General features: G+C 44.6%; 4 protein-coding genes across 7 annotated transcripts in view; 2 read left to right on the plus strand and 2 right to left on the minus strand.

Annotated features, from left to right (window-relative positions):
• sstr3 (somatostatin receptor 3) overlaps positions 1 to 11,394 on the plus strand; it is a 56,763-nt gene extending 45,369 nt beyond the window's left edge. The window contains exon 3 of the mRNA XM_069716078.1: positions 6,706 to 11,394. Coding sequence (XP_069572179.1) covers positions 6,800 to 8,254 — 1,455 coding nt within the window. The 5' untranslated portion in view covers positions 6,706 to 6,799 and the 3' untranslated portion in view covers positions 8,255 to 11,394. The remainder of the gene's footprint in view (positions 1 to 6,705) is intronic.
• A 1,357-nt stretch (positions 11,395 to 12,751) lies between these two features.
• On the plus strand, positions 12,752 to 19,123 carry eif3d (eukaryotic translation initiation factor 3, subunit D). Of its 2 annotated transcripts, none has more exons than XM_069716065.1 (15): positions 12,752 to 12,857; positions 14,165 to 14,336; positions 14,496 to 14,632; positions 14,781 to 14,866; positions 14,969 to 15,041; positions 15,359 to 15,480; positions 15,572 to 15,704; positions 15,797 to 15,944; positions 16,691 to 16,821; positions 16,926 to 17,011; positions 17,120 to 17,249; positions 17,801 to 17,943; positions 18,297 to 18,489; positions 18,585 to 18,678; positions 19,012 to 19,123. In XM_069716065.1, the coding sequence occupies exons 2-15, from the start codon at positions 14,168 to 14,170 to the stop codon at positions 19,023 to 19,025; spliced, it is 1,659 nt and encodes a 552-aa protein (XP_069572166.1). In that variant the 5' UTR covers positions 12,752 to 12,857; positions 14,165 to 14,167; the 3' UTR covers positions 19,026 to 19,123. The 2 variants fall into 2 exon arrangements, with proteins under 2 accessions (XP_069572166.1, XP_069572167.1); XM_069716066.1 differs by having other exon boundaries at positions 15,365 to 15,480.
• Positions 19,124 to 19,173: 50 nt separating this feature from the next.
• sult3st1 (sulfotransferase family 3, cytosolic sulfotransferase 1) lies at positions 19,174 to 21,750 on the minus strand. Its single transcript, XM_069716089.1, has 6 exons — positions 21,449 to 21,750; positions 21,156 to 21,361; positions 20,142 to 20,268; positions 19,718 to 19,812; positions 19,461 to 19,632; positions 19,174 to 19,385 (listed from the first exon to the last, which is right to left on the minus strand). Exons 1-6 carry the CDS (start codon positions 21,588 to 21,590, stop codon positions 19,276 to 19,278), a joined length of 852 nt encoding a protein of 283 aa, XP_069572190.1. The 5' UTR covers positions 21,591 to 21,750; the 3' UTR covers positions 19,174 to 19,275.
• A 222-nt stretch (positions 21,751 to 21,972) lies between these two features.
• On the minus strand, positions 21,973 to 25,822 carry LOC138631240 (apolipoprotein L3-like). Of its 3 annotated transcripts, none has more exons than XM_069716057.1 (5): positions 25,534 to 25,822; positions 25,331 to 25,401; positions 24,096 to 24,650; positions 23,887 to 24,006; positions 21,973 to 23,066 (listed from the first exon to the last, which is right to left on the minus strand). In XM_069716057.1, the coding sequence occupies exons 2-5, from the start codon at positions 25,342 to 25,344 to the stop codon at positions 22,109 to 22,111; spliced, it is 1,647 nt and encodes a 548-aa protein (XP_069572158.1). In that variant the 5' UTR covers positions 25,345 to 25,401; positions 25,534 to 25,822; the 3' UTR covers positions 21,973 to 22,108. The 3 variants fall into 3 exon arrangements, with proteins under 3 accessions (XP_069572158.1, XP_069572156.1, XP_069572157.1); XM_069716055.1 differs by having other exon boundaries at positions 25,511 to 25,587; XM_069716056.1 differs by lacking the exon at positions 25,534 to 25,822 and having other exon boundaries at positions 25,331 to 25,502.
• Positions 25,823 to 26,126: the final 304 nt, after the last annotated feature.

The raw sequence follows: 26,126 nt of genomic DNA on the forward strand, positions 1-26,126 counted from the left end.
TCGGCAAAGGAAAGTAAACAAGGTTTTATTTTGTTTCAACGTTTCAGACACATTTGAGGATAACAAACCTAACAACAGGATTGTTCCCGACTGTTTTTCTGTCGGTCTGAACGAGATTACCGGCCGACGTGATTAGTTCGGCGTCGCGTCTCCTCGGCGGGAAAACCCGCTCGCCACGTGAAAGCGCCGCATCTTTAAACGTCGCGTTTGAGTTTGGTTTCTTTTGTGTGTGACATCTAACGAGGCGAGAGGGTCATTTGGTTTGACGAGTGATGAATCAGACACACACACACACACACAGAGAGAGTCGCCTCAGGTGGGAAGTTAATCAGCACAACCCACCAGCTTACCTTCAGGCAGAGCTGCTTCGTAGGAGGAGAGAAAGTCAGGTGACTCTGGAGCTCCTCTAAAGGAAATCAGTGTTTGGGAAAAGCTCGATTTCCATATCTCACCACACAGAAACAGGTTGTGCTGATTTTTCCTCTACTATTCTTTTTCAGACATAAACTATTTTATTTTATTTATTTTTTTTAAACGTAAACGTTTTAGACCGGGGACGCCGCGACATCAGTTGGTACCAAAAACCTATGAAATGTAATAATTCTCTGTACAAAAAGTGAAGTCTTTTATTTGACAAAATACGTGATATTTCGACAGACTGAATCGTATTGATGGGAGCCAGTGAGCAGCACCCGGCTCGTATTATGAGCTGTTTGACTACCATCAGCAATAACGTTAGCCTAAACGAGATAATATTAGCCGCAAACAAATCTTCCCAACTGAAAATGAAAAGAGTGAATTATTTACAGAACAGTGATTGCTGGATATTTGTTTTGTTTATGGTCATTTTAATATTTTGAATAAAAAAAATATTTTATGAAAAAATGCCCAATTTCTGTGGCTTATGAAATGTGAATATTTCCTGATTCATTTTGATAAAGCAGTGAATATTTTTTGCTTTAATTTGGTAGGAAAGTGAACATTTCCTGCTTGTAAAGTGGACACGAGTCCAATATGTCAATCTGCCCTCACATTATGTGAAAAGGTGGAAGTCTAAAGGCACTTTTGTTATCCGTCCTGTAAATCTCAGAAAAGGTTATTTCCATTTGGATGTTTTTTTTTTTTTTTATCTCTGAGATCGGCTTCCACCTCGAACGCAGAGCCGAGACGAGACAGAAAAAAGTCGGCAGAGCTTAAAAGTAAAGCCCGAAGTGGACGGCTGGCTTTATTAAGAGCGTCTGACTCAGCGAGCCCCGAGGAGAAGCCAGAAGCCTCCTTCACTCCTCTTAAGCCTCAGAAAGATGGCGGCAGAAGCACCCTCAAGGCGACGTACTTCCTGCTGGGTTCAGAGGAGCGCGGGTCCCAAAAAAAAAAAAAAAAACACCTCTTGCTGGCGTTGTTAAATATTCATCGGTCAACATGCAGAGCCACGAGTCCCTGATTTATTCAAACGCAGCTGATCCGTTCTGAATAAATGTCAGGAAGAGATTCAGGGATAATTGCGATCCGGTTGGTGCCGGATTGGATCGGCCGAAGGGACGCTGCCGTGATCGATTCTTTCACCGTTAGTCACCGAATCTAAACCTCCTCTGCGGAGAGCCCGGTCGAGGCCGACGGCCGCCCACCTCCGAGTCGGTTTCTTCCTTTGTCGGGTTCCTCTTCACAGTGTGATACAGTTCTTTTCGAAGGACTTTTTGTTCAGTTCCTCGAGGAGCCTCAAATAACCAGCTCGATACCACTCAAGAGCACCACAGGCCTGTCAATCAAACAGACACGCCCCCCAAAAAACTGCTTTTTGAAGTTTATCTTCCAATGAATGAGGGATTCTTTTCAGATGGACCTCCAGAAAAATAACAAGGAGCGACTTTAGTGAACGAAACAATTTGTGAAAAAATGTTGTGGCCGGACGCTTTTTGGAGTCGACCTCTAGTGGCACTCGGTGGTATTGCAGCTTCAGGCACTTTCTGCATCGGCCTCATTTTTCAGACCCGGAAGAGGTCGCGGGGAAACAAATCGATTGAGTCGGGGAGCGACCGTCGTGATGTTGCTGGTGATAAACTGATTCCAGTCCAGGACGAACCTTCGAACTGCTGTTTATTTTTGTTTTTTATTGTATGTTATGTGGTGCAAAGCTTCTGTGCTGTTGCTACGGTTACCTTTTCGATTATCGTCCTTTGAGCCGGCTGAATTAAAACTAATTTAACCCGGTGACTCACACTAAGTTCTACGTACGTGATATTAAGGACATCTGCCGGCGCACGACGAGGCGTCTCTGTGGCCGCGAGCCAACGTTCGTCCTGTGTCGCGCTTTTATTACCTTCAAAGTCATACTGGTGTTGTATGACTGTGAAAGCTGCGAGTTGAAGAGCGTATTATTGAACGAAATATCCTCTTTGTGTCCATCAAAATGATGTTTTTCTGTTCAGCTAACCGCTCGGCGAGCTGCTCTCGGCCTTTGGGAGGAGAAAATACGAGAAAAGGAAGCAAGTAATGGATTGGGAGATGTCCGTCGAACGTCCCTGACCTCTCACAGAGGTCGTGAACGTGGCTTTTACACTTTGACGTCTCGTCGGTAAAAACATGTCCACGCCTCTGAGGAGGAACGGCTTCGAGCTCGAACGACTACTTCGAGAAGTTCCGAGACGGAGCCGGAAATCGTGGTCACAGGTTGATTTCTGTAAAATCAAGTTCCTTTCAACTTTAATGCTTCCATGTTCATTATTGCTTGTGTGACGAATCTTTTGCAGAGATTGGTTGAATTTAAAATTAAAACATTTCAATTTCCTCGGAGGGACTTTTGTGGTCCTGAATCCGTGCAGATGCACAACCATGAAAACCATTTGGATTTTTCGACATTTTCCACACCTAAATGTCTTTTTTTTTAATTTATTTTTTTTTATTCTATACCTGGTTATGTTGAAGGCTCTTCAATTAAGTTGAGTCCAAAAGTAAAATGTGTCTCGGTGGAGTAGAAGCGTGAACTGAAGTAGAAGTGCCTGATGTTTGTGAAGCCAAACGTTCCTCTCGGCTGTCAGGATGACGGAGCTTCTTCACCTGAAACGCTCCGAACCTTTAAAGCTCTGCGGCTGTCGGAGACTCTGACCTTTGTGATGGATGCTCAGCTCGGCGGTGCGGCGGCCTTTTGACAGCCGAGATGTCGGCATATCCGCTCCCTGCTGTGAGCTGCAGTCGATTCCGCTTGCAGTGAAAAATCTGTTTTACGTTCGGCTTTTGCAAACAAGATCAAGTCGGAGTTGTCGAAGAGTTCGTTCAGTCACTCGTCAAAGTCAATCGCGTGCTGACAGCGGAGCTTTTGACATTTTCAAACATGATGATTTTATAGTTATTTTTCACATAGAAAAATAATTTTCTTAGAAAGTCTTTTCGAAATATACTTTTTAAGGCTTTAGAAAATCAAGTAATAATAAAAGTCCCTTTAATTGCCAATATATTCGATTGGACATAAATATGTTAAACATCGGTTATCACGTACGGCACCTTCCACACATGCTAGTTTGGTTTCGTACCAAACTAAAAATGTCCAAAAGTATGAAAGAACCCCAAAGTTTGTGGTGATTTTACACCAAAGAAAATATAGTTATACATCTTATATTCCATTTCTGGCAATCAATCCTGCACAGCGAACCATTACATTTACAAGACTCCAAAAAAAAAAAAGTAGTAACAGTTATTACAACATATTCAATTAATAGTAAACAGTCACGTCTGTCCACGCTCACATTTTAAACACTTTTGAAGGAATTTGTCCAATAAATCTGTCGTTTGTGTGAAATTAGTGAATCCATTTTCCCGTTTTGGCCACAATCGTGTTTTGTGACCTCCGTAGAGACTTAATAATGAATAAATGGGCTGAACTTTACAACTCGAAACACTAAGTGCATGAAAATACACTTCATATGTTCTCCTCTTTTGTCTCACGCTGTATTCAAGTGTCTCTCTCGGGTGATCTCGTCTCACTTGAGATTGCCCTGAAGGTTGAAGATTTCACGCCGTTCTGCGTTGCGTGCGCTTTAGTCGTCACAATTAGTGTTTCAGAAGCTCGAGCACGGCCGTCAATAAAACTGCACTTCTCTCCAGAACGAGTCGTTGAGTTGACAAAAGTGGAAGAAGTGTGTCAGCGTGGAGTGGCGGCACGACCACGAGAGACGAGTCCTCGATACCGCCCGCACCGCCGGCCAATCAAAGCCAGCGGACACCAAACGATTCAAATATAGATCGTATGTCACGTCCTATTTTTTATTTTTTTTTAGCCTCCAGAAGTCGCAGCGCCCGTTTCTATGGTGACGGCAGAAAGCGCTCTATCGCTGATTGAATTTAGAGATTACGTCTGGAAGTGGCGTGCGGAAACAAAAGAAAAGAACGACGTATGACAGGAACTCTGGCAGCAGTTCAGAACCTCAATTTACAACCTGAATAGATTTCCCTTTCAGAGAGGTTTGAAAGGCCGGGGAGGTTCGGCGAGGAGATTAAATATGACAAATACAAAGCAGCCATTAGACAAGTTTCGGGGGTGTTTGAGATGACATGTGGGGAGGTCGTCCGGACAAACACAAGGTGTGTTTTGTTAATGCAGACGTGAACTTCTGAGTGTATTTAATGTGCTTAACAATGCTTTTATCCGCTTTTCAAAAGCCACGCTCACTTTGTTGTATGTTAGATTCCTTCAACATAATCGGAAAAATTCGCACCAAAATGAACTTGTAAGGGTTTTAATCCTAATTTTAGATAAATAACCAAAACAATGGGGAAATCTTTCATACTTCCATTAACCATTATTATGTGAGTACAGTATTGGGAGTATTATGATGGGAAAGCACGCGGAGAACTTGAAGGAAATACGGCATTTGAGCAGATCTGTTTGTATTGCGTCGTATTTTCCCTTGATGCGCCTGTTTTCCACCTCAGCCAAATATAAAAACATTTAAGATTTTTGCAATATTTCCCCTTTTGTGTTTTTAGTTTTTTCAATCACGTCTTTTACATGTTTTTTTTTTGTTGTTTTTTTTAAAGCCTAAAGATAAGATAACTTGTATTAAACAGTAGATGAGGTATCGAAATAGAAAAGTTCCTTCATTTCAATGGAAGCTGCAAAAAACATTCCAGTTTCTGGATAAATTGCAATTATGGACTATGAGCAAGAAGTCTCTGGAACCAGGTTGAACCTCATTGAAATTCTGTGTTAATTCAGGGTCGATATGCAGGCAAAATTAAAACAGTTTATCTTCATACGCAAGATAACGGTAATCTGATAACCCCGGACAGATAACGAGACAACAATTAGGGCAGTCCTGTGACGCAGGATGACATATCATCTATTAATAACTGCAGAGGAAGAGCTGCGACACCTGATATTTAATTAAAGAACAATATAAGCGAATTACGTATTGATCCAGGCCTTGTTATGTAAAGTCCTTCACCAGCCGCATGAAGCAGCAGGTTCAGCTGTGGGTATTATTGTACCGTGTCCTCGCTCTTCTTCCAACACTGAAAGCAAAGTGCAAGTGTACTTTCTTCTCTTTTGAAACACTTTCTCCGGAGAAGAATAAAGAAAAAAAAAATAAAGAAAAATCATCCATTCTTGTTTGATTTGGTTCTGTTTGATGTACGACGCTGATCTCCGGCTTTTTACTCTTCCGCCCTGCGGTTTCCATGGCGCCCAGATTTAACAAATTTACTCTGAAGTGTACGTAATCACAAGAAAATTGGAGATATTGAAAAATGATTAATGTGGCAATCTGCGGGAATTGAAGAAACGACTGACGTCTCAGAAGAAGACGTCCATTCGCTGTTTTTGTCTTCTTCTTTTTTCTTTTTTTCTTGTGTGTCTGTTAAATTACACTGAAGAGACTGAAAGGCTTTTTTTTTTTTTTATTGACTCTGCAGCTTTTGGGCCCGATGTAAAAATCACCTCTCAGTGGGTTTGTTTGATTAACTCTGTCAACGAGCTCAAGGCACCTCTGTGCTGTTCTCGCTATCGATTCTCTGCAACGGCAGAAGAAAAAAAGGAAAAACCTTTCTGGGATGACTTTCTTTAAACAAAAATCACAATCCTTTTATTTTGATAGGCGATGACACACTGTGTGATACAGAGGTGTAGTTAATGAAGAGGGAAATTAACTGACAAACCTCCACAGGTATTCCTTTGTAGTCGATTTTTTTTTTCTTCATCCGTTTTGACAAAAGCCCGACGCAGTTTCCTAAAATAACACTGTACTTATAAATAAAGATAGCCAATACCCTTTTTAAGCATATTTTATTGACTTTTACCACTTTAACATCATGATAACCCCATGTGTGTGTTCTGAGAAACAACAATTTCTACATATTTTAAAAGTCAGTGTCTTAAGTGTTTCATTTCAATCTGGAGCAAAATATCATTTAAAAAAACAAAAACAAAAACAAAAAACCTTCCTTGGCAGAATTTCAAACATCCAAAACACTTTCAAGCTGAAATGAAAAAAAAAAAAACATGCAGCTTTTCCAATAAAGAAACCAACACGCTCTTAAAGTCACCGGCATTCGACAACACTGGAATTAAAACGTCAACACTTTCTCATGTCCTTGGACAACAAAGATCATTTTATGTCTCCTTTCATTTTACCGCCGTCTCCGCAGACGTCAAAGTGGAAAATGTCAGCTATTCAGTTCGATAACCGATTTCTTTATTTATTTCCCATCCAACAGAACAGATGGGCGGGAGCTGAGACGACAGAAGGAGACAACAAGCGACGGGGAAGAGCACATTCAACGGGTGACGTTTTGCCCCCCCGGGCCGGAGATGGCGGCGGCGGCGTGGGAGAACGGCAGCTTTGCCAGCCCCTCGCCGGGCCTCCCTCTGTTCCTGCTCACGTGCAACGACAGCGATCTGAACGAGACGCTGTTCAACTCCACCAACTCCACCGCCCCCGACGCCCACTCGGGTCCCAGCGTGGCGGGGGTCCTCATCCCGCTCATATACATCGTCGTGTGCGTCATCGGCCTGGGCGGCAACACTCTGGTGATTCACATCGTGCTGCACTACTCCAAGATCGAGTCGGTGACCAACATCTACATCCTGAACCTCGCCATCGCCGACGAGCTCTTCATGCTCGGCCTGCCGTTCCTGGCGGTGCAGAACACCCTCCAGTCGTGGCCCTTCGGCTCCTTCATGTGCCGGCTGGTCATGACCGTCGACTCCATCAACCAGTTCACCAGCATCTTCTGCCTGACCGTGATGAGCGTCGACCGCTACCTCGCCGTCGTCCACCCCATCCACTCCTCCAAGTGGCGGCGCCCCCAGGTGGCCAAAGTGGTGAACGGCACCGTGTGGGCGCTGTCGTTCCTCGTCGTCCTGCCGGTGGTCATCTTCGCCAACATCCAGCGAGCGGGGGGCACCTGTAACATCGCCTGGCCTCAGCCGGCCAACATCTGGAGGGCGGCGTTCATCATTTACACCTCCACCGTCGGATTCTTCTGCCCGCTGCTCATCATCTGCCTCTGCTACCTGCTCATCGTCTTCAAGGTCCGCAGCTCGGGTAAAAAAGTCCACGCCACCTCGACCAAGCGGAGGAAGTCGGAGCGGAAAGTGACGCGCATGGTCGTGATCGTCGTCGCCGTGTTTGTCTTCTGCTGGCTGCCTTTCTACGCCCTCAACATCATCAACCTGCTGGTGTCCCTGCCCTCAGAGTACCAGGGCCTCTACTACTTTGTCGTCGTGCTCGGCTACGCCAACAGCTGCGCCAACCCGTTCGTCTACGGCTTCCTGTCGGACAACTTCAAGAGGGGCTTCCGGAAAGCCCTCTGCCGCGCTACGAGGAAGGTGGACAACCACGAGCCCATGGAGCAGCAGCAGCAGCAGCAACAGCAGCAGCAGCAGCAGCAGCAGGAGGAAGGCAGGAGGGCGCTCATGCCAAGGGAGAGCCTGCGACGGGCCATCGGCGACGAAGAGGATGACGACGAGGAGGACGTCTCGGAAATGACCGAGATCTACCGGATCTCCCAGAACGGAAACGGCAGCTTCCAGCCGCAGAGCTCGCAGCCGCCGTTCTCCGAGAAGGGAGCGACTCCCGGAGCGACGGAGCTGTCGTCCCCGGACGGGAAGGACCACGCCGGGGATCCGAAAGGGAAAGTTCCCTTCAACGGAGCCTCCGTGACCGTCCCGCTGCTCCTCAACGGAGCCAAAAACGGCAGCAATAAAACTCTGCCAGAGGAAAACTTGAAACAGAGCACGTCGTTGGAGATAAGTTATTTATAGAGTAAAATATGGACTACCTAATGTGATCTCAGTATTACAACCTCGAATCAACAACACACGTAATGTAACCCATTACAGATTACAAGCCCGCGATTGAACACTTCAAAAAAACTGCTGCAGACAGGTCTTAAAATTGCCTTTTTTTTCCATTAATATACATACGTGACTATATATGCATGTTTGAATGTACAAATTTGTGCCTTTATTTGATTTTATCACCTGTATCTTCTTTGTATTTCGAGCCTTTGTGTTCCACGACGTGACAATCGTTTGCTCAGGTCTGGCTGTATTTAAGCTTAAGTCACCATTGACGCTTTGGACGAAGACGACATTCATGACATGGCCTCTTCTCTGTTTTTGAATCCCATGCCCGCAACTCCATCTCCTTTCGAAATTCGGTTCATATACTGTACCAATTCCCAGTTACGTTTCACTGCCAAGATCACGTTCGGTGCTTTTCCAGAGAACCAGAGTCGTCGAGAGGCGGTCGGGGTGGGTGGAGGGCGAACCGAGCACAAGACCGACGCCATTAGGCAACAAAAACCAGGACCGTGATCTTTTCCGCACCTTAACCAGGTGCTCCACCTGCCAAAACATAAATAAATGTAGATAGTAGATATTACGTTTAAATTAAGTTCATAGTCTTTTCTTAAACTTCCTTATTGTCTTTGAGGTTTATTCGTACGAATTTTCATCGTATAGACCAAATTTGTAAATTGCTATAATGAGCATTCATTAAATCCCATCAACATAACTGACACTGTTAAAGTTACGAAGTTTGTGCTACATAATGGAGATTTCCACTAGAAATGGGCATTTTAAGCAAAAATACTATTCTAAATTTTCTCCGAACTATTCAAACATTTGCCAAAATAGCGCATTACTGCCACCTTCTGACGGGGGTGATGAATTACAACCAGGGGAAATAAGAAAGATCGATAGTATGTACTGTAGTATGTACTAATCGATTTGACATGTTGACGTGTAGAATTCGCTCTCCCGAAACATCCCATTCTAATTGTAAAAAACAAAACAAAACAACAACAACACAGTAAATAAACAAACCGTGACGACGACAGTTGAATCATTTGACAGTGAGTTTGCTTTGGATCTATATTTCTCTTTCAAGGTACTTCGGGTACCTGCCAAAAGCCATTAATCCATGCAGCCATGTTTCCCTCACTTGCATCATTTGTCTGCATCTCGGTTCCTCCCGCTGAAGACGCGAGGAGCGATGCAGGAAAAAAAAAAAAAAAAAAAAAGGCAAAGAGAAACGAACAGAGGACACTTTCTTTTCTTTTAATTAGAGAAAAGAGTCCTTTCATCTGAAGCAACGTCCGTTTTTTTTTCCCATGATGATGACATGAACGCGTATCAACCTTTTTTTTAGTTCAATGATTGATCCCGACTGCATTTATATTCTGTTTGTAAATCTATTAATACAGATTATGAACTATATCTCTCGTTAAACTTGTTTCTGCTGTGATGTATATTGCAGAAAGTCCACAAACTCTCCAACTTTCTGTTATTGATTTAGTGCGAGGTGCTTACAGTGAGATTATTAACTTTCGAAACCATCATTTTCGAGGTGCGTCAAATCAAAGTTTAAGTGGGACATAAGCGTGAGAAGAATATTCTAATATTAATGTTTAAAGTTTCATCAGACATATAAAACCTGTCCACAAAACTCACCAATGCTCTCATCTGATGCAGGCTTTTATTTTGTTGAACTCTGTAGATGTCCTGTTGTTATTGCAGCCATATTTGACCCCCTGAGTCCTTCGTGGACGGGTCTACTCGGGCTTATTGAACACGATGTTCGTTATATTGCTTTAAGTATGATTGTTCTTCTAAAAACCAGAGATGTATTGTGATCCACAAACCGTACCGTTGAGAATGAACTCTTCTCGCACGTTCGGCAGAAACCCAAATAATTCCAGTGACGCTTGTTGCTCAGTGTAAACACGATCAAGTATGAGCAGGCAGCGTTAGGAAGCGACCCTACAGGCACTTCCACGTGGATGCACTTCATTTACTCCAGTGCGGTACTTCAGTCAATACATATTCCGCCACTGATGAGTGCAGCTGAAAAAAACACAAAAAAACACAAAATCTGCACCATCGCATCTGTTTGTTGAGGAAAACAACAACAAACTCTCCCCTCATTCATCGAAATCTCCCCTCGTTCATTCGCGAGTGCAAACAAACACGCGTTCTGTTTATGTGGCTGTAAATACAGCGTTCAGTGTTATTGTGCTGCTGCTGCTGTTCGGCTGCTCTTCAGCCCGCACGCCCACGCACGCACTCCCGCAACAACCCGCCGAGGAGCACCGAGCCGTCGTTAAAGGCACATTAAAAAGGCATTTTGCCAGGTTCATGCTTTAGCTTGACGAGAGCCGAGATTCATTCAGGGCCGAGCGGAGCCTGGAAAAAAAAAAAAAAAAAGGCTGTGTGTGTGTGTGTGTGTGGTGTTTACTACTGTTTATGCTGTGTGTGTGAGCGCTGGGTTTATAAATACTGTTGGCCGGAGCTGCCCGTGCGATGCCCCACACACACACACACACACACACACACACACACACACACACACACACACACACACACACCTGCGCCCGCTTTAATGCGGAGAGGCGATAGTCCGTTGATGGGTTGCGATGACTCACCACCATGATTCTCTTCCCACGGGCTTCTCACCCACGTACAATATGGACCAAGACCGAAGTTAACTCCGAAAGGCTATTATTCACTTCCTCTTTTTTGGGAGGGGAAGGGCAGAATAACTTCTGCATTTTGCCACAGTGGCTTTTTAAAAAATATATAAACCGAGTGTGGGAGTCTTTATTACTTTGTGTTGTCAGAAATCAACCTCCACTTACCTGAAGTGTAGGTGTTGATTGAAGTGCAGATTGCCATAAACCCTCCAGCAGCAGCGTTGTCTTTTCTCATCGTCTGGGATTCATTCAAACTGCTATTGTTATGTTATTTAGACGTGCAACACCTTTCAGCTTTTCTATATTGCCTAGTTTTATTCATGCATTTTTTTTTTCTTAAAGATTTGCAGCAATTTCAGTGTTCATATGAACAAATCTGTCGTGATTTAGATTCTGAGTATGAAGAAATAAAAGGTGTTTTTAGTGGAACTGTGGATTTTTGTCGTAATTATCAGTGCGAGGAAAAGCTATCGGACCCAATGGGCGGGAACTCTGTTGACGCGTCGAGCAAAACATTCGCAAAGAGACTCCGAAAGGAACCCGAAGAGACAAAAGGACTGCAAAAAGACACAAATGGACCACAACAGGATGCACAACGACTGCACAGCGGACGCGAACCCACCGGCGAAGGCGAAAAGCAACAAAACCAGAGACTCCAAAAGATTTTTAAGACGTGATTTGCAACGAGATGCAAACCGACTACGAAGAGACCCAAAATGATCGTAATGAGACGAGAAGCAAAGACAAAGAAAGAACACGAAGAGAGACGAAACAACCGTGAAGAAACAATGATAAAACTCAACACAATTAAAGAGAGTCGGAAAGAAAACAAATCTCACAGTTTAAGAGTGATATTTGAAATATGTATTACTGGGAAGGCTTTTCAGAGGTTGTAGGTGTTGCTGCCGGTTGTGTACAGTTGATACCACTTGTCAACAAAATATACTTATTATTTTACAAACAATTTCCATTTTAACATGAGAACAGATTTACTCTTGGTTTCGCCAATGTTATTCAAAATCTGGTTTGCTGGTTAAGATGGAAAATTGAGGTTCTCTAAATACTTTATCAAGCTGTGTTGAATATAATTTCACAAACACAACCTTTGTTGTATAATATTTATGATATTACTGAATTTAAGGGACACTATTGCCTTAGTCCGTTGCTTTATTTTGGAAATTCCTACCGGAAGTCAAGATATAACGATGACATTGGTGGAGTTGATAGTTAACGTGTGTTCACTGTACATTTGTTGGTATAATAGTTGTTAAAACCAACATGTAGAGCTCACGGTTTTGTAAGTAAATAAAAAATAACATTATTGTTCGTGAAACTGCAACATTTAGTCTCGTTTTATTAAACTGTTATCTTGAAGTTGTGACGTCAACAGAAATAAAATCATATTATTTGCTGCACCCTGGCGGTCACAGTTAGGAACTGCCATGACGTTAAACGTAATAGCATCAACACACTTCCGGTGAGTACTTTCAAAAGGACAACAAACCCGAATTAGTATCAGCTTAATTTTTACTCTTCAATATTTTCTGACTTTTCTAAGATTTGTGGAACCTTTGTTCTAATTCCAACCCTATTTATTTCTACATTTTAAATGGAAACTCGTGCCATCCTTGTTGAATTATTTTGAATATAAACGGTGACACCTTTTTTTGCTCGGTTTGCTCCGTTTTTATCGGTTTGTATTCGTTCTCGACGACATAAAGTCCTCGCTGCGGTTGGATTGGCGCTTTACGACAGCTCCGTTTGTGGTACGGCAGCGAGCGTGTTTCCGCTTGACGTCACGACTCCACTTCCTTTCACGCCGGCGCTCGGTCGGGATTCGGTACCGTGAGGACCGTTTGGACTTAAAGGCTTCACAGGGCGTCACATTCACGGTACGACCACAGTGGAGGGGTGGGAAATGTTGACAAGAGTCTTTTTTTTTTTTCCCCACCGGAGTTTAAAAGTGAAGTCGCGCGGAGAAACGTTGTTTAGCTTTCGGCCCGGTTAGCTTAGCATCGCTAACGTGGCCACCTGGTTAGCGGTTAGCCACCGGCGGCTAACGGGCTGAGAACATCTGGGGCAGTCCCCCTCAGTGTCCATTTCGGCTGTCCCTCTTTGGAACCAAACAGCTGATTTGAGCCCAAGTCTCCCAGATTTCAGTCCTCGTCGGGGTTCTCCTGTCAGCGGCTCGTGACAGCAGGCCACTCACTTCCGGTCCCGTTGCGGGTCTTTTGCCGCTCATCTGTGATTGTGAACGGTCTCAAAACTGTTCAACCAGCATGTCGGTTAAAGGGTCGATGATGACGAGCCCACTGCGCAAACTGATCAGGGCCGGTTCGGTGTGGCGCCTGGTTGAAGAGGTCCGAGCTGCTCGTTGAGTCTGAGACCCGGCGCGATCGGTCCGGTTCGGGTGACGTCACCACTTACAATTACCCCTTAAAGATTGAATCCCGAGGTTTTATAATAATAATAAACTTTATCATTCGTACAAGAAACGCAGCTCAAAGTGTTTCACAGCAAGAGAATCACATCCAGTGTTTCACATACAAACATATTAAGGTGCATTTTATAAAAAAAAAAATAGGAAAAAAATGAGATGATGCATAAGAAAAGATTAAATTAAACACGCATATAGTTCAAATATAATGTTGGCAATATCCACTTTAAAGGTGCGGTGGTTCAAATGCAAATAGTGGAAAATTCAAACAATTTTTTTAAGTTGCAGTGGAAAAAAAACCAACCTCCAAACAAACAAAATGAATTAATTTAAATAGCAGGATTTTAGTGTTTTAGTTGGTTCAAATAGTTCTCCAGAACTAATTTAATAAGCTAAAGGATTAAACTGCTGATTACTTTCTCCATTAATTGATTGATTGTTTGTTTGGTTTGTAAATGATTCTCAGGCAGGATGTGGAGAATTATTTCTCATTTTCTAATCCGTTTAAATTTTCAGAAATGTTTTGTTCTGGATTAACTTTATAAATGGGACGCATACTTTTTATCTGCATCACACTTTCCTGATTGGAGTTAGGTGATCTCGCACCTTTAGTAATTTTACATTGTATAATAATAATCATCGTCATCGTCTTCCTTTCCTCCCCAGTTTACTGCTTCAACCCTGTTACATCGACTGCATGTGGAATTTTTCCGTTGTTTGGTTTTCGAGGTCTCATCATCATCATCATCTTCTTCACTCCAGGTCATGGCGAAGTTCAACGCCCCGGTGATCCAGGACAACCCGTCCGGATGGGGCCCGTGCGCGGTCCCGGAGAAGTTCAAGGACATGCCCTACCAGCCCTTCAGCAAAGGAGACCGTCTGGGGAAGGTGGCCGACTGGACCGGAGCCACGTACCAGGACAAGAGATACACGAGTGAGTAGTGAGAAGAAGAAAAAAAAAAAACGTTTTAAAGAAATTGACAGAATCGTAGGATCTTTAAAAAAAACAACAAAAAAAACAACTCAGGTTAAAGTTTTTTTCTTCCGTTAATGGAAAGCTTTGAGTTTTCACGTCTTTATTTCGCCCCCACAGATAAGTACTCCTCCCAGTTCGGCGGCGGCAGTCAGTACGCCTACTTCCACGAGGAGGACGAGACGAGCTTCCAGCTGGTGGACACGGCCAAGACCCAGAAGACGGCCTACCAGAGGAACCGCATGCGCTTCGCTCAGGTACGGCGGCGGGTGGGACGGGGGCGGGGGTGTGGAGGAGAGCCTCCCGGACACGTTGTTGTTGTTTTTTTAAAACTGTGGCCGTGTTATTTGGTGTTTTATTTCTGCAGTCCGGTAACAGGAGGGTGTGTTTTTGTTTTCCAAACAGAGGAATCTGCGCCGGGACAAAGACCGCAGGAACATGACCCAGTTCAACATGCAGACGCTCCCCAAGAGCGCCAAGCAGAAGGAGAGGTGACGTCCCGCCAACGCGTTTTTCTGCACGGCCGGTCAAAAGCGCACAAGACCTCGAGTTTTAATCTCAAGTTGTTGTTGTTTGTTTTTTTGTCTCTTCAGGGATCGAATGCGTCTCCAGAAGAAGTTCCAGAAGCAGTTTGGTGTCCGTCAGAAGTGGGACCAGAAATCTCAGGTAATATTCAGTCAAACTGGTGTTTATTACACGATTAGAGGCGCAGTTGATTGATTATATTTTGACAATTCATGCAAATAAACCAAAAAACGTATGCTTTTATAAAAGCCACCAAACAGGGCGTTGCAACATCTCATATTGCCGACTCGCTAAAGACACCTTTTATTACTAGTTTCTGATCCTGGGTGTTTACATTTTTTTTTTTTTTTAAATGGATGAGAGGTTGTTGAAAAATGTTGAGCAGTTTGTTTCGTATCCGAGCGCTCTTGCTGACGCGTGTTGTCTTTCTTGTGTGTGTGTGTGTGATGATGATGAAGGCCCAGCTGAAGCCAAGGGACTCCTCAGTGGAGGTTCGGAGCGACTGGGAGGTGAAGGAGGAGATGGACTTCCCCCGGCTGATGAAGATGAGATACATGGAGGTGGCCGACCCCCTCGACATGTAGGTGGAGCCTGAAGCGGGCGGCGGCGGCTCGTCGGAGGAACTTCAGACGACGACGATGACGATGATGATGATGTTGTGTTTCCTGCAGAGAGTGCTGCGGCGGCGTGGAGTACTACGACAAGGCCTTCGACCGCATCACCACCCGCAACGAGAAGCAGCTGAAGAGCATCAAGAGGATCTTCCACACCGTCACCACCACCGACGACCCCGTCATCCGCAAGGTGCCACGAGTCACTTCTGTGTTTTCTGCTCCACAGTTATGACCCTTGTCTTTATTTGTGTATTTACGTATTTATTTCCTGTCCTCCTCCAGCTGGCTAAGACTCAGGGCAACGTGTTCGCCACCGACGCCATCTTGGCCACCCTGATGTGCTGCACGCGCTCGGTGAACTCCTGGGACATCATCGTGCAGCGAGTCGGCAACAAGCTGTTCTTCGACAAGCGAGACAACTCTGACTTTGGTGAGAGAGAGAGAGAGAGAGAGCGTTGAACAAACACAGATTTAGTTGAAAATAATTGTTTCCAAGATTGTTTTAATGCAATTTAACACAGATTTAATTTCAATTTCAAGCCGGTAAAAGTTCACCACCTCAAACCGCGGGCGTTGTCGTTGCTACTCACCCAGACAAAGATATTTTAGTTTTGAAAATGGTAAGAGATTTATTTTCGGATCAGTCGGGCTTCTGTTAAATCCACGAAACTGCTCTGATTGTGATGAAAGTTCAGCGTTAATAACGTCTCATTTTACCAACAATGTCTGCTGTGGAGAGAGAAAAGAAAATGCTGGAGATTTTCTCTTTCTTCTGTTTGCTGTTAGTTTGAAACTAGTTTTAAATTAATAATATTTAAGAAATGACACGGCTTTGCATTTGACTGTTTAAACCAAAAATCTTTGATCACGAGCAGTAAAACTCATTCAAATGAAAAATCAATGACACAAATATCAGTATTAATCCACAAGCTGTTTATTCAAGTATAAAATAAATAAATAAAAACATCCATTAAGTGCAGCGAATTCTTAATTAATTGAACCGTTAAAAGTCAGAAGTCTTCAGCTTCACAGTTTCTCAAAGTGCTTTCTGTCGTTTGTTGTGAACGTCGGCGATGTCGGTTGAATAAACTTTATTGAGAGTTGACAGACGCTGCGGTAGATTTTTCCCGGAGCTGAACCGTCTCACCGAACGCTCTCGTGACTCCTCCTCCTCAGATTTACTGACCGTGAGCGAGACCGCCAACGAGCCTCCGCAGGACGAGGGCAACTCCTTCAACTCCCCCCGTAACCTGGCGATGGAGGCCACGTACATCAACCACAACTTCAGCCAGCAGTGTTTACGCATGGTAGGAGGGCCGACCTTTCCGTCTTCCACTTCCTGTGTGACGTTAAAGTCTCAAGACGCGTTTAATATTTCAACTTTTTTTTTTTTTTTCCCCCCCCCCGTCAGGGCGGAGAGCGCCACAAGTTCCCGACCTCCAACCCGTTCGTGGAGGAGGACATGGACAAGAGCGAGGTGGCGTCCGTGGCCTACAGGTACGCTTTTTTGGGTTTTTTTTTCCTCCCGGATTCCCGTCCTGGGCGGCGTTGCCACGGCGACGACATGACGAACGGCTGACGAGCGGCTCGTCTTTTGTCTTTCAGGTACCGTCACTGGAAGCTCGGGGAGGACATCGACCTGATCGTCCGCTGCGAGCACGACGGCGTGATGACCGGAGCCAACGGAGAGGTTTCCTTCATCAACATCAAGACCCTCAACGAGTGGGACTCCAGGGTGAGTGAGGGGGGGGGGGGCCTTTTATCGACCAAATATTTTATTGATTGATATAAAAAAAATTATCGGGAATAATAAAAGTAATCTCTAGTTTCATCCTTCGTCGTTCGCTTACATTAAAATCCTTTATGTTGCATGACAAGAAGATTCAGGGCTTAAATATCCAGCGGCGACTTCAGGAAACAGACTCGGAGTAAAACTTCAGTAGCAGATCTCTAAATGAAGACGTATAATATATATTAAATATTATGTGAGCAGTAACTTTAATAATGTTATAATAATGTCATCAAAAGGAGGAGAGTGAAGCTGGATTTAAAGTTTAAATCACAAAAATACTTTAAAACTGCAAAAAAAAAAACTAGAAAATAAGGCAGAGCTCACGAACCTTTAAAAGCTTTTCTCATATAAAATGACAGTTCAGCATCAAACCTGATGACAAACTGAATCCAGCAGTCTTTTTATTTGTTTTTAAAAATGTTCCAGACTAATTGGATTTATTCTGTTTCCTCCCATCTTCCCTTGAACTCACCGTCCTGCGACTTCCTCCTCAGTACTGCAACGGGGTGGACTGGCGTCAGAAGCTGGACTCCCAGCGAGGAGCCGTCCTGGCCACCGAGCTGAAGAACAACAGCTACAAACTGGCCCGCTGGACCTGCTGCGCCATGCTGGCCGGGTCCGAGTACCTCAAACTGGGGTGAGGAGTCACCTGTTACTCGTAGTGTGTCAAACTGAAAGTGAAATCATGAACTGGATTTAAATTGCGAGCATCAAATATGGTTTCAGAGCAAATGAGATAATTTCCTAGTTTCAAGTTTATTGGAAATCGGTTTCAAATAGAATAAATTCATTTTCTTCAGATTCTTAATTAAAAGCCAGTTTAAATACGACAAATTCAAATCACGTGACGAGATCGTTTTGGAGTCGAATTTTCAATTCAGGCCTCCGGTGACGCACGTTAGTGTCCATCTTCACGCCGCCAATAGCGAAGCAGCCGGTTGGTTAAACGTGAGGCTCCCGTACTGACCCGCGGGTCGTGTCGTCCCTCAGCTACGTGTCCCGGTACCACGTGAAGGACTCGGCCCGCCACGTCATCCTCGGCACGCAGCAGTTCAAACCCAACGAGTTCGCCAGCCAGATCAACCTGAGCATGGAGAACGCCTGGGGGATCCTCCGCTGCGTCATCGACATCTGCCGCAAGCTGGACGAGGGCAAGTACCTCATCCTCAAGGACCCCAACAAGGTGAGGAAGAGGAGGAGGAGGAAGGGGGGAGGGGGTGGAGCCCGCTGCCAGTAGGCGGAGCTCACGACTTCATGTTCTGCGTTTCCTCTCAACAGCAAGTGATCCGGGTGTACAGCCTGCCCGACGGAACCTTCAGCTCCGACGAGGAGGAGGAGGAAGAGGAGGATGAGGAGGACGAGGAGGAGGAAGGTGAGACTCGGTCGTCACGTGAAACATGTTTTCTGCCGCTGAAATTATTGTTCTTTACTCGTTTGATGCAAGAAAATAGAGAATTTATTGGGGTTTTTTAGGTTTTCCTTTAGATGTTCTTTTTCTGAGTAAATTCAGGTTGTTGTTTTTAAGACGCAGGTTTTCAGAGTTATCAGGATTCGAACCGATTTTTCCCAAGTTTCACTGTAACCTGAAGACTTCCTTTAAAATGATCTTGTTTGCGTATTAAATTCAGAGGGTTTAAATGCTGTTGTTTTTTTTCTCGTGGTTTTACAGGAATGTGATGACGAACTGTTTTCTCTCTCGTTCCAGATGAAGAGAATTGAAGCGCGGCGTCGCGACCGAAGCAGCTTCCATCACACGTATCGTAGTTCAATTAAATTCATTCTGACATTCAATAAAGACGCCAGACTGGATGACTGCTTTTAAAGGCTCTTTGTTTCCTTTTTTCTTTTTTTTCTCTCTCTCTCTCTCATACAAAAAGTCTACAAATGGTTCAGAAAACACTTTAATAAACATACATTGGTGCGTTTTCATCTTTATAGAAATAAGAACATAACCATCCCGAAGCTGCTTTTATTCCCAGATGAACTTCAGAGACAAATCTCCGAGTTTCTCCCGCAGCAGCCGGTCGACTCGGTCGCTCTGCTCGGCCGTTAAAAGGTTCTTCCAGTCGCCGATCTGACCTGCAACCGAAACAGAACTGTTCAGACCCGGTCGGTATCGATCTCCGTGTTCCTGCTGCTTGCAGCTCGTCTCACCTTTCCGCATGAAGTTTCCGCTCAGCCGCTCCTTCGGTACGAACTCGTAGTTCGCCTTCGGGTCCTCCTTCATGTTCTTGAACGTCGATTTTTCAACGACTCGGTCGATGGCGGCTTCGCTCAAGTTTTTCCCCAAGAAGCTGCAGATCTTCGTCACGGCTCCCTTCAGGTCCTGGAAGAGAAAAAAACGACTGAGGGATAAAAAAAAAATGTAAAAAAAAGATCTTTAAGAAGGAGAGTTTTTTTTTTTTTTTTACCAGAATCATGTCCTCGTAGGAGAGGAAGAGGATGTCGTACTGGTCTCTGCTGGAGGTCCACTCCCTGACGTGGTCGAACCAGGACGAGGCTGCGACTGTAAAATGAAGCGTCTCAACAGCACGCTGATAAAACCACAGAAAAGCTCAAGTGTGTGAGCTCGGTTTTAAAAATGCCAGCGGCCCGACTACGGGAACGGTTGTTCCAGACTGAAATATCTCAACGTAAATGTTGAGACTCTCGTCTGGACAAGATCTATACATTTTGGTTCACAGATATCCGGATGATGAAACCGTACTGTGGAAAAGGTTGAGCCCCAAACAAAGTCTGCAACTGATCTAAAATTAGTGCAAAACAAAGTCTGAAACTTGTCTAAAACCAGTCCAGTCCTTGTCCTGAATCCAGAGAGCAGTTGCGGCGTCTTACCGTCTCCTTTCAAGTACCGCTCAAAGAACTGGCCGAAGGTTTTCGGGGTCTCCATGTTGGTCCAGGCGAAGCTGAAGTGATAATAGGAGGCCATGTTGTCCTTCGGGTTCCGCATCACGTAGACGATCTGACGAGCAGAAATTCGAAAGAGTTTACCTGCTGGTCTCTAATCCATACACCAGACTCCATTCAAATAATTCATGAATTAAGGATACGTCGATTATTAGCTTTACGATACAGCCGCCCGTTCCTGCCGGGGGATAAACATGCTTGCAAGTCAAAGTTGTGATTTACAGAGTCACACGTCTGACCCATAATCATTATAACTTTCTATTTTAGAAGTGAAATGTTGAACTGCGTTTTCATCATAGCTCTTTGTAGACTTGATAACTTATTCTGTTAACAACACAGAACGCTGTGTGTGTGTGTGTGTGTGTGTGTGTGTGTGCGTGTGCGTGCTGTTGTGGTTTGTCCAGGAGTCACCCCTTTGTTTTAAAGCCTTTGTTTTTATTATAGTAAGTTATATGTTTCCATTATTTCTACGAGCTGCATTTATATTTTGCAGATTCTAGTTTTGGTTATGGAGCGACTTGTTTTTGCACACCAGGGGGCGCTGCAGGAAGAGGGAAACTATCATAATTTTGACTGAGAACTTGTGATTTTGTTTTCAAGCACACGTTGTTACCTTGTTAATTTTGACTTTGAATGGAATTTGCAGCTGAAACGGGTCAAATTACTTATCAAAGTAATTTTTTTTCACAACTTGTCAGAAATGCCAAACACTTGGTGGTGCTGGCATCTAAATTATGAAGATTTGTATTTATTTTTTTTTACTCTCCTATGTTCCAGTGAATTAAATATATTTGGGGTTTTGTGTTGTTGGTTCTTCTAATTATATTCCTACAACTCCTTACGATTAATCCAGAAAATGATGAGCAGATATTCATTTTCATGAACCTTCCACTTGTTGCCTTTCTCTAAATATATTTTCAAACTTTTGTTTTCCTGGCTGACCTTTGCCCTCCTGTCTTTGAGCCCCAGAGGCATGAGGTCGGGGGTGAGGTGGGTGGCGAAGAGCCGCGGGGAGGGTCGCAGGGCGTAGTCCTCTTGGCCCTCCCTGAACTCCAGCCAGGGCATCTGCTCCCGGTTGTTGGGATACTCGTTCAGAGTTCCGGCCAGCTCGCAGATGGAGATGATGATCTGCTGGGTCCATATGGTGCCTGATGTGTCAAAACGTTATGAGACGTTACAGTGGATCATAATCAGCCTGCTTCAGAGTTGTTGTTTTTTTTTCCTATCTGACTGACCTGACTTCGGGTACGTGACCAGGAACACGTCGTCGTCTCGTATCTGGAAGCTCTGCAGAGACTCGATGTGCTCTGCGGTCGTTTCACCAATGACAAAGTTGAAGTTTTTATATCTGCAGAGATACTCGCTGATTTGCTCCATGTTAGTTCTGAATTCCCCCTTCCCCCCCCAAAACAAAAAAAAAACTAAACAAAACGAGAAAATGAACTAGAGGAGGGTGGAAAAAGAACAAAAGAGCCGTGTCGCAGCTCACCGGTGCAGCAGCCGGACTCTGGACTTTGGTTTGTGCACGTCGGATATGAAACTGCTGAGTAAATACAGCCAGCAAGGTTGAAATATTACGCAGTGTTTGAAAAACCAGGTGGAGTCAGATTTTTGTTTTTTATGGTCACAAAACTTTATTTAAATTTCAGAAAAAGAAAAGATAAAACAGGTTGAAAAGTGCCGTGAACTGTGAATTATAAACATTTTCAGTGACTGAAAGTTTTTGCTTGTTTGATAGAAAAATCAGTGAAACGATCGTAATCAGTCAAAATACAGTTTAAGAACAGTTTATTGCTACAGATTTGTAAAGTTTGGTAACTGACATCAAGACAAATTAGACTTACAGCTGAGTGAAATCTGAATCTGGTGTGCAAATGTACGAAAAAACATCTTTCTTAATCACCACCTGCTACTGTTTTTATTTTCACATTTTTTTTTAAGTCTCCATTTTCCAGATAAAAAGGCGTCTCCAGGAGTGCTTTGTTTTTCTCGGATCTCGGCAGGCCTTCCTGCAGAGACTTGCACATCTTCTGCCACAAGTCCATCTCGGAGCGCCAGAGCTCAGCTCTGAACCTGATGAACTGCGAAAACTCGGTCTGGTTGCCTGAGGCCAGACTGATGCTGTCCTTGCAGATGAAGAAGATGTCCATGCCGAGGAAGAGGGCGTTGAGCGCGATGAAACCGGCTCTGGCTGCCTTGGTGGTGATGAGGGCACTTTTGGCCGCGGCCTGACCGATATCTGGGATTTCCGCGGCCACTCGGGGAACGTTGCTCAACGCTTTTCCCTCCTTTGCCACCACTTTACCAGCAGAGGCAAGATCAACCAACACATCAATGCTCTTCACAACACAACCTGCTCTGCAAAGCACTTTGCCAACTCCCAGAGCCACCTCCATCTCACTGGGCTCCATTCTGGAGGCTGGTTGGCTCGTCACCTTCTCCACCTCGACTTGGAGGCTCTGCACGTCCTCCATAAATCTGTGGAAGGATTTACCAGCTTTCTTTTGTTGATAGAAGTTGACTCCGAACTCCGTGGTGGCGGTGACGATGCTGTTGACCCCGCTGGTGACTCCCATCCCGATCCCGGTCATCAACAGGATGCCGGAAGCTCCCGCCGTGAAGGGCATCAACGCCAAGCCGACGATGGAGAGCACGCCTCCGACTGCTCCCACCGAGCTGCCGGTCACGCTGGAGATCTTCGACCCCTTGTTCATCCTGTCAAGCTGAACGGCGTTTTCCTCCAGCGCGTTCAGAAACTGCAGCATCCTGGGCTGTCGCTCGTTGAACTCGCTGACGAAGCGAGAGCAGGACACTTCCTGGAACAAGAACACCGTCCGGAAGTCCTGGTTGCTCCTGAGAAAACAGGGAAAGAAATGTGTTTGAGATGTTGTTTTGTTTGACTACAATGCTGCGTTCAAAATGGAAGTTGTGGTTACAAAACGAGAAGTCGGCAACATGGAGGGTGTCTAGAAGCCACGGAAGGAAAAGACGAGGCCGTCGGGAAGATCGACATTTTCCTTGGACGTAGGCTGTTATCTGAGTTACGAAGACAAACTCTACACAACTGAAATTACAATATATTAGTTTAACATCCAACCAAACATGAACTTCCACAACCTCTGACCTTTCTGTCAAAGTCAGCAAACAACGTCACAATTCCTGAACTCGATGCTAATAGAAAAGTTCAAGGTCTGACGTCATGAACGCCACAAGGGGGCGCCGTTCATACGGACTCTTCTGGTGTACGCGCTGAATACGACAACATTTGAGACCCGGACTGCCTCTAATTTTATTTATTATATTTAAACAAGCCATGCAAGTATTCGATCAGAGACGACAGGAGAGTTTGTTGACCTGATGGTGGCGCCAGAGGCAAAGTTAAATAATCGGTCATTACAACTGTTCTTAAAAATGTTTGACTGAGGTGGCCAGACGGGACATCGGGTGATTGATAGAGTCAGTCATTGTCTGGTTGCCGTGGAGATCTGCATTGTGAACTCACGGTTCAGGGAAATCCATCCAACATTTGGTGAGATATTTTGTCTGTGCCTTTTTCAAGCTTCAACACTTTTTGTACAACAAAATTTCTATTTTGTTTTGCAGTATGACTCACGCAGTCCTTTGAGGAAGTCACGGAAGCACGCCGACGTGATATTTCGGCGTAAAAAAGTACCTGATTTCATGAAGCTGATTAATGTGATCGAGCATCCTTCGTACTTCATCGTCAGTCCAATCCGCGTCGAGCTCCACGACCGTCTCCTCGCTCGTCTTCGGGCAGACGTTGCTGAAGCGGCTGTGGAAGACACAGTCCAACTTATTCTCTGCAGTAGATGTTGTTTAAGGTGGGAAATGCGTGTCAATATCTATTAATTGCCGGTTTACCTTTTCTCCATCTTCTCGCAGACGGTCTGGACGGACTGTATGTATCTGTCCAGCTGGTACGCTAGCACCTCCGCGTTCTGCAGTCTGGGGAGGAAGAAGACGTGGTCGTCTCTTTTGAACTCCAGCAGCAGAGGGCAGACGAGTTGGGCGGCCGCGATCGGGACCTCCACCTGCTCGAGGTCGAACTTTTCGGGCAGGCGGAGCACCCGGTTCTCCGTGAACACGTGCAGCGAGGTCACGGCCAGCTTCTCCACCGCCTCCAGGAAGAGATCGAGGCTCTCCAGGCCTCCCAGCGTCTCCTTCAACACAATGGCCAGCTCCTTCTCCAGCTCTTCCTTCTGTCTGGCCACGGTCCCCGGCATCACTTTGCTCTTCATGGACGCCATGAAGGCCTTCCTCTTGTTGTCGGCCCGGGTCTTGATGTCCAACATCCTCTCTAACTCCTTCTCCCTCTGGAAGATCCATTCAGGGAACGTCTTGCAGAAGCCTGCAGCTGTGCGGATGTCGGTCAGGGTGTCGCTGGCGTAGCGGCTCAAGGCCTCCTGCAGCTCCTTTCTGGAAGACGAAGCATCATCATTTCAAAATAAAGATAGACAGACATACGTGAAACCTCCGGGGCCTCTGTGAGGTGTGAACAAGTTCGAGTTTAAAACAAGTCGAAATGTTTTTGATGAGTTTTTTCTTTGTTGCTGTTACAGAATCCGACCAGCAGATGTCGCCAGAGCACAAACGGAGTCACAGTGACGGAATTCAACAATCATTTTCAGTGTTGCGGAACATATTTTAAACCCTTACTTAACTCAGCAATTTTACACTTTATATGACTGCCGAAGTGTAATAAGATCAATGTGAGGAGTCATGAGATGAATAAACAGACCTGTGGATCAGGAGGTTTTTCATTTCTCCCAGTAATCATCTCACATTTATCTGCTGTCCCTGGATATAAAACTGGATATAAAGTAGTTCAAACCTGCAACATGCTGCCGACACACTGATGCTGCACTCTTAATAATCTAATGACGTCATGTACTCTTAACGTGTGAATTACATTATATTGAATGTTATTAGCTGCTTTTCATGTTTGACTAATGTGCGATTTACACTTTTATTGTACTTTTACTTGTAATGGAGGATTTCTACTTGACTTGATTTCTCGTGTATCTTGTAACATCTCACTGTTTTGTTTTTCTCTTTCCTGGTTTTGTGCGCAGATCCACACACTCTTCAAACCTTACCTTGCGGTGGACATCTTCCTCCTCTGCGCGTGCTGCTGTTCCGCTTCTTATCGGGGGATCTCACCTTTATCCTGCACGAACAAAATAGAAATAGAAAAACAATAGGGCTTCGCACCATCGGTGCTCGGGCCCTAAAAAGAGTGGAAAGTAGCTGGCTGGGATGCGTCAGAGATCACCAACCTGAACTGGATCTGCTGAAACACCTGAACGTCCCTCGGGTTAAGAAATCCGCCAAATCAGTTTCAGTTTTTCTTTTACATTTCAACAGATGGAGCCACGCCCACTTCTGTAAAGTGAATTGCTTACCGTCAGCTCAATTTTGTTTTTTCTGAAAGGATGACAGTTTATTGGTGCAACAAAGTCCAGGAAGCTGCGGGTCTTCACACTGTGCACATCCCCTAAATGTTCAGCTGTTGTCGGGCAAAAAAAATCTCTTAACTGATGAAGGAAGTGACCTCCTTCAAGAAATAGAACATAAAACCATTTTTTCGTCGATTAAAACTACATTTATGAAAGCTAAAAGATGAATAGAATATTTGATTGATACTGTAAAGATTTAAGAGGAATATTGTTTTTCACTGCTGCTCCTTCATCAGTGTCCTGAATCAAATCAGGATGTTTGAGTTTATTCCGGTTTATTAACATTGTTCTTTTGCACAGAGACACCAAGAGATTCATCTGCAGTTTCAAACCAGCAGCAGACAAAACAGGAAAAACTAGACAATAAGCAAGTAAGGTGTGAATTCATAACTTTTGTTTTCCTGGCACGATTGAGCTTCCATACAGTCGCCGTTGA

Source organism: Brachyistius frenatus, unplaced genomic scaffold, assembly GCF_029030835.1.
Source record: "Brachyistius frenatus isolate BFR_SWC_R1_liver_20210118 unplaced genomic scaffold, ASM2903083v1 Contig_151, whole genome shotgun sequence".
NCBI classification, from domain to species: domain Eukaryota; kingdom Metazoa; phylum Chordata; class Actinopteri; family Embiotocidae; genus Brachyistius; species Brachyistius frenatus.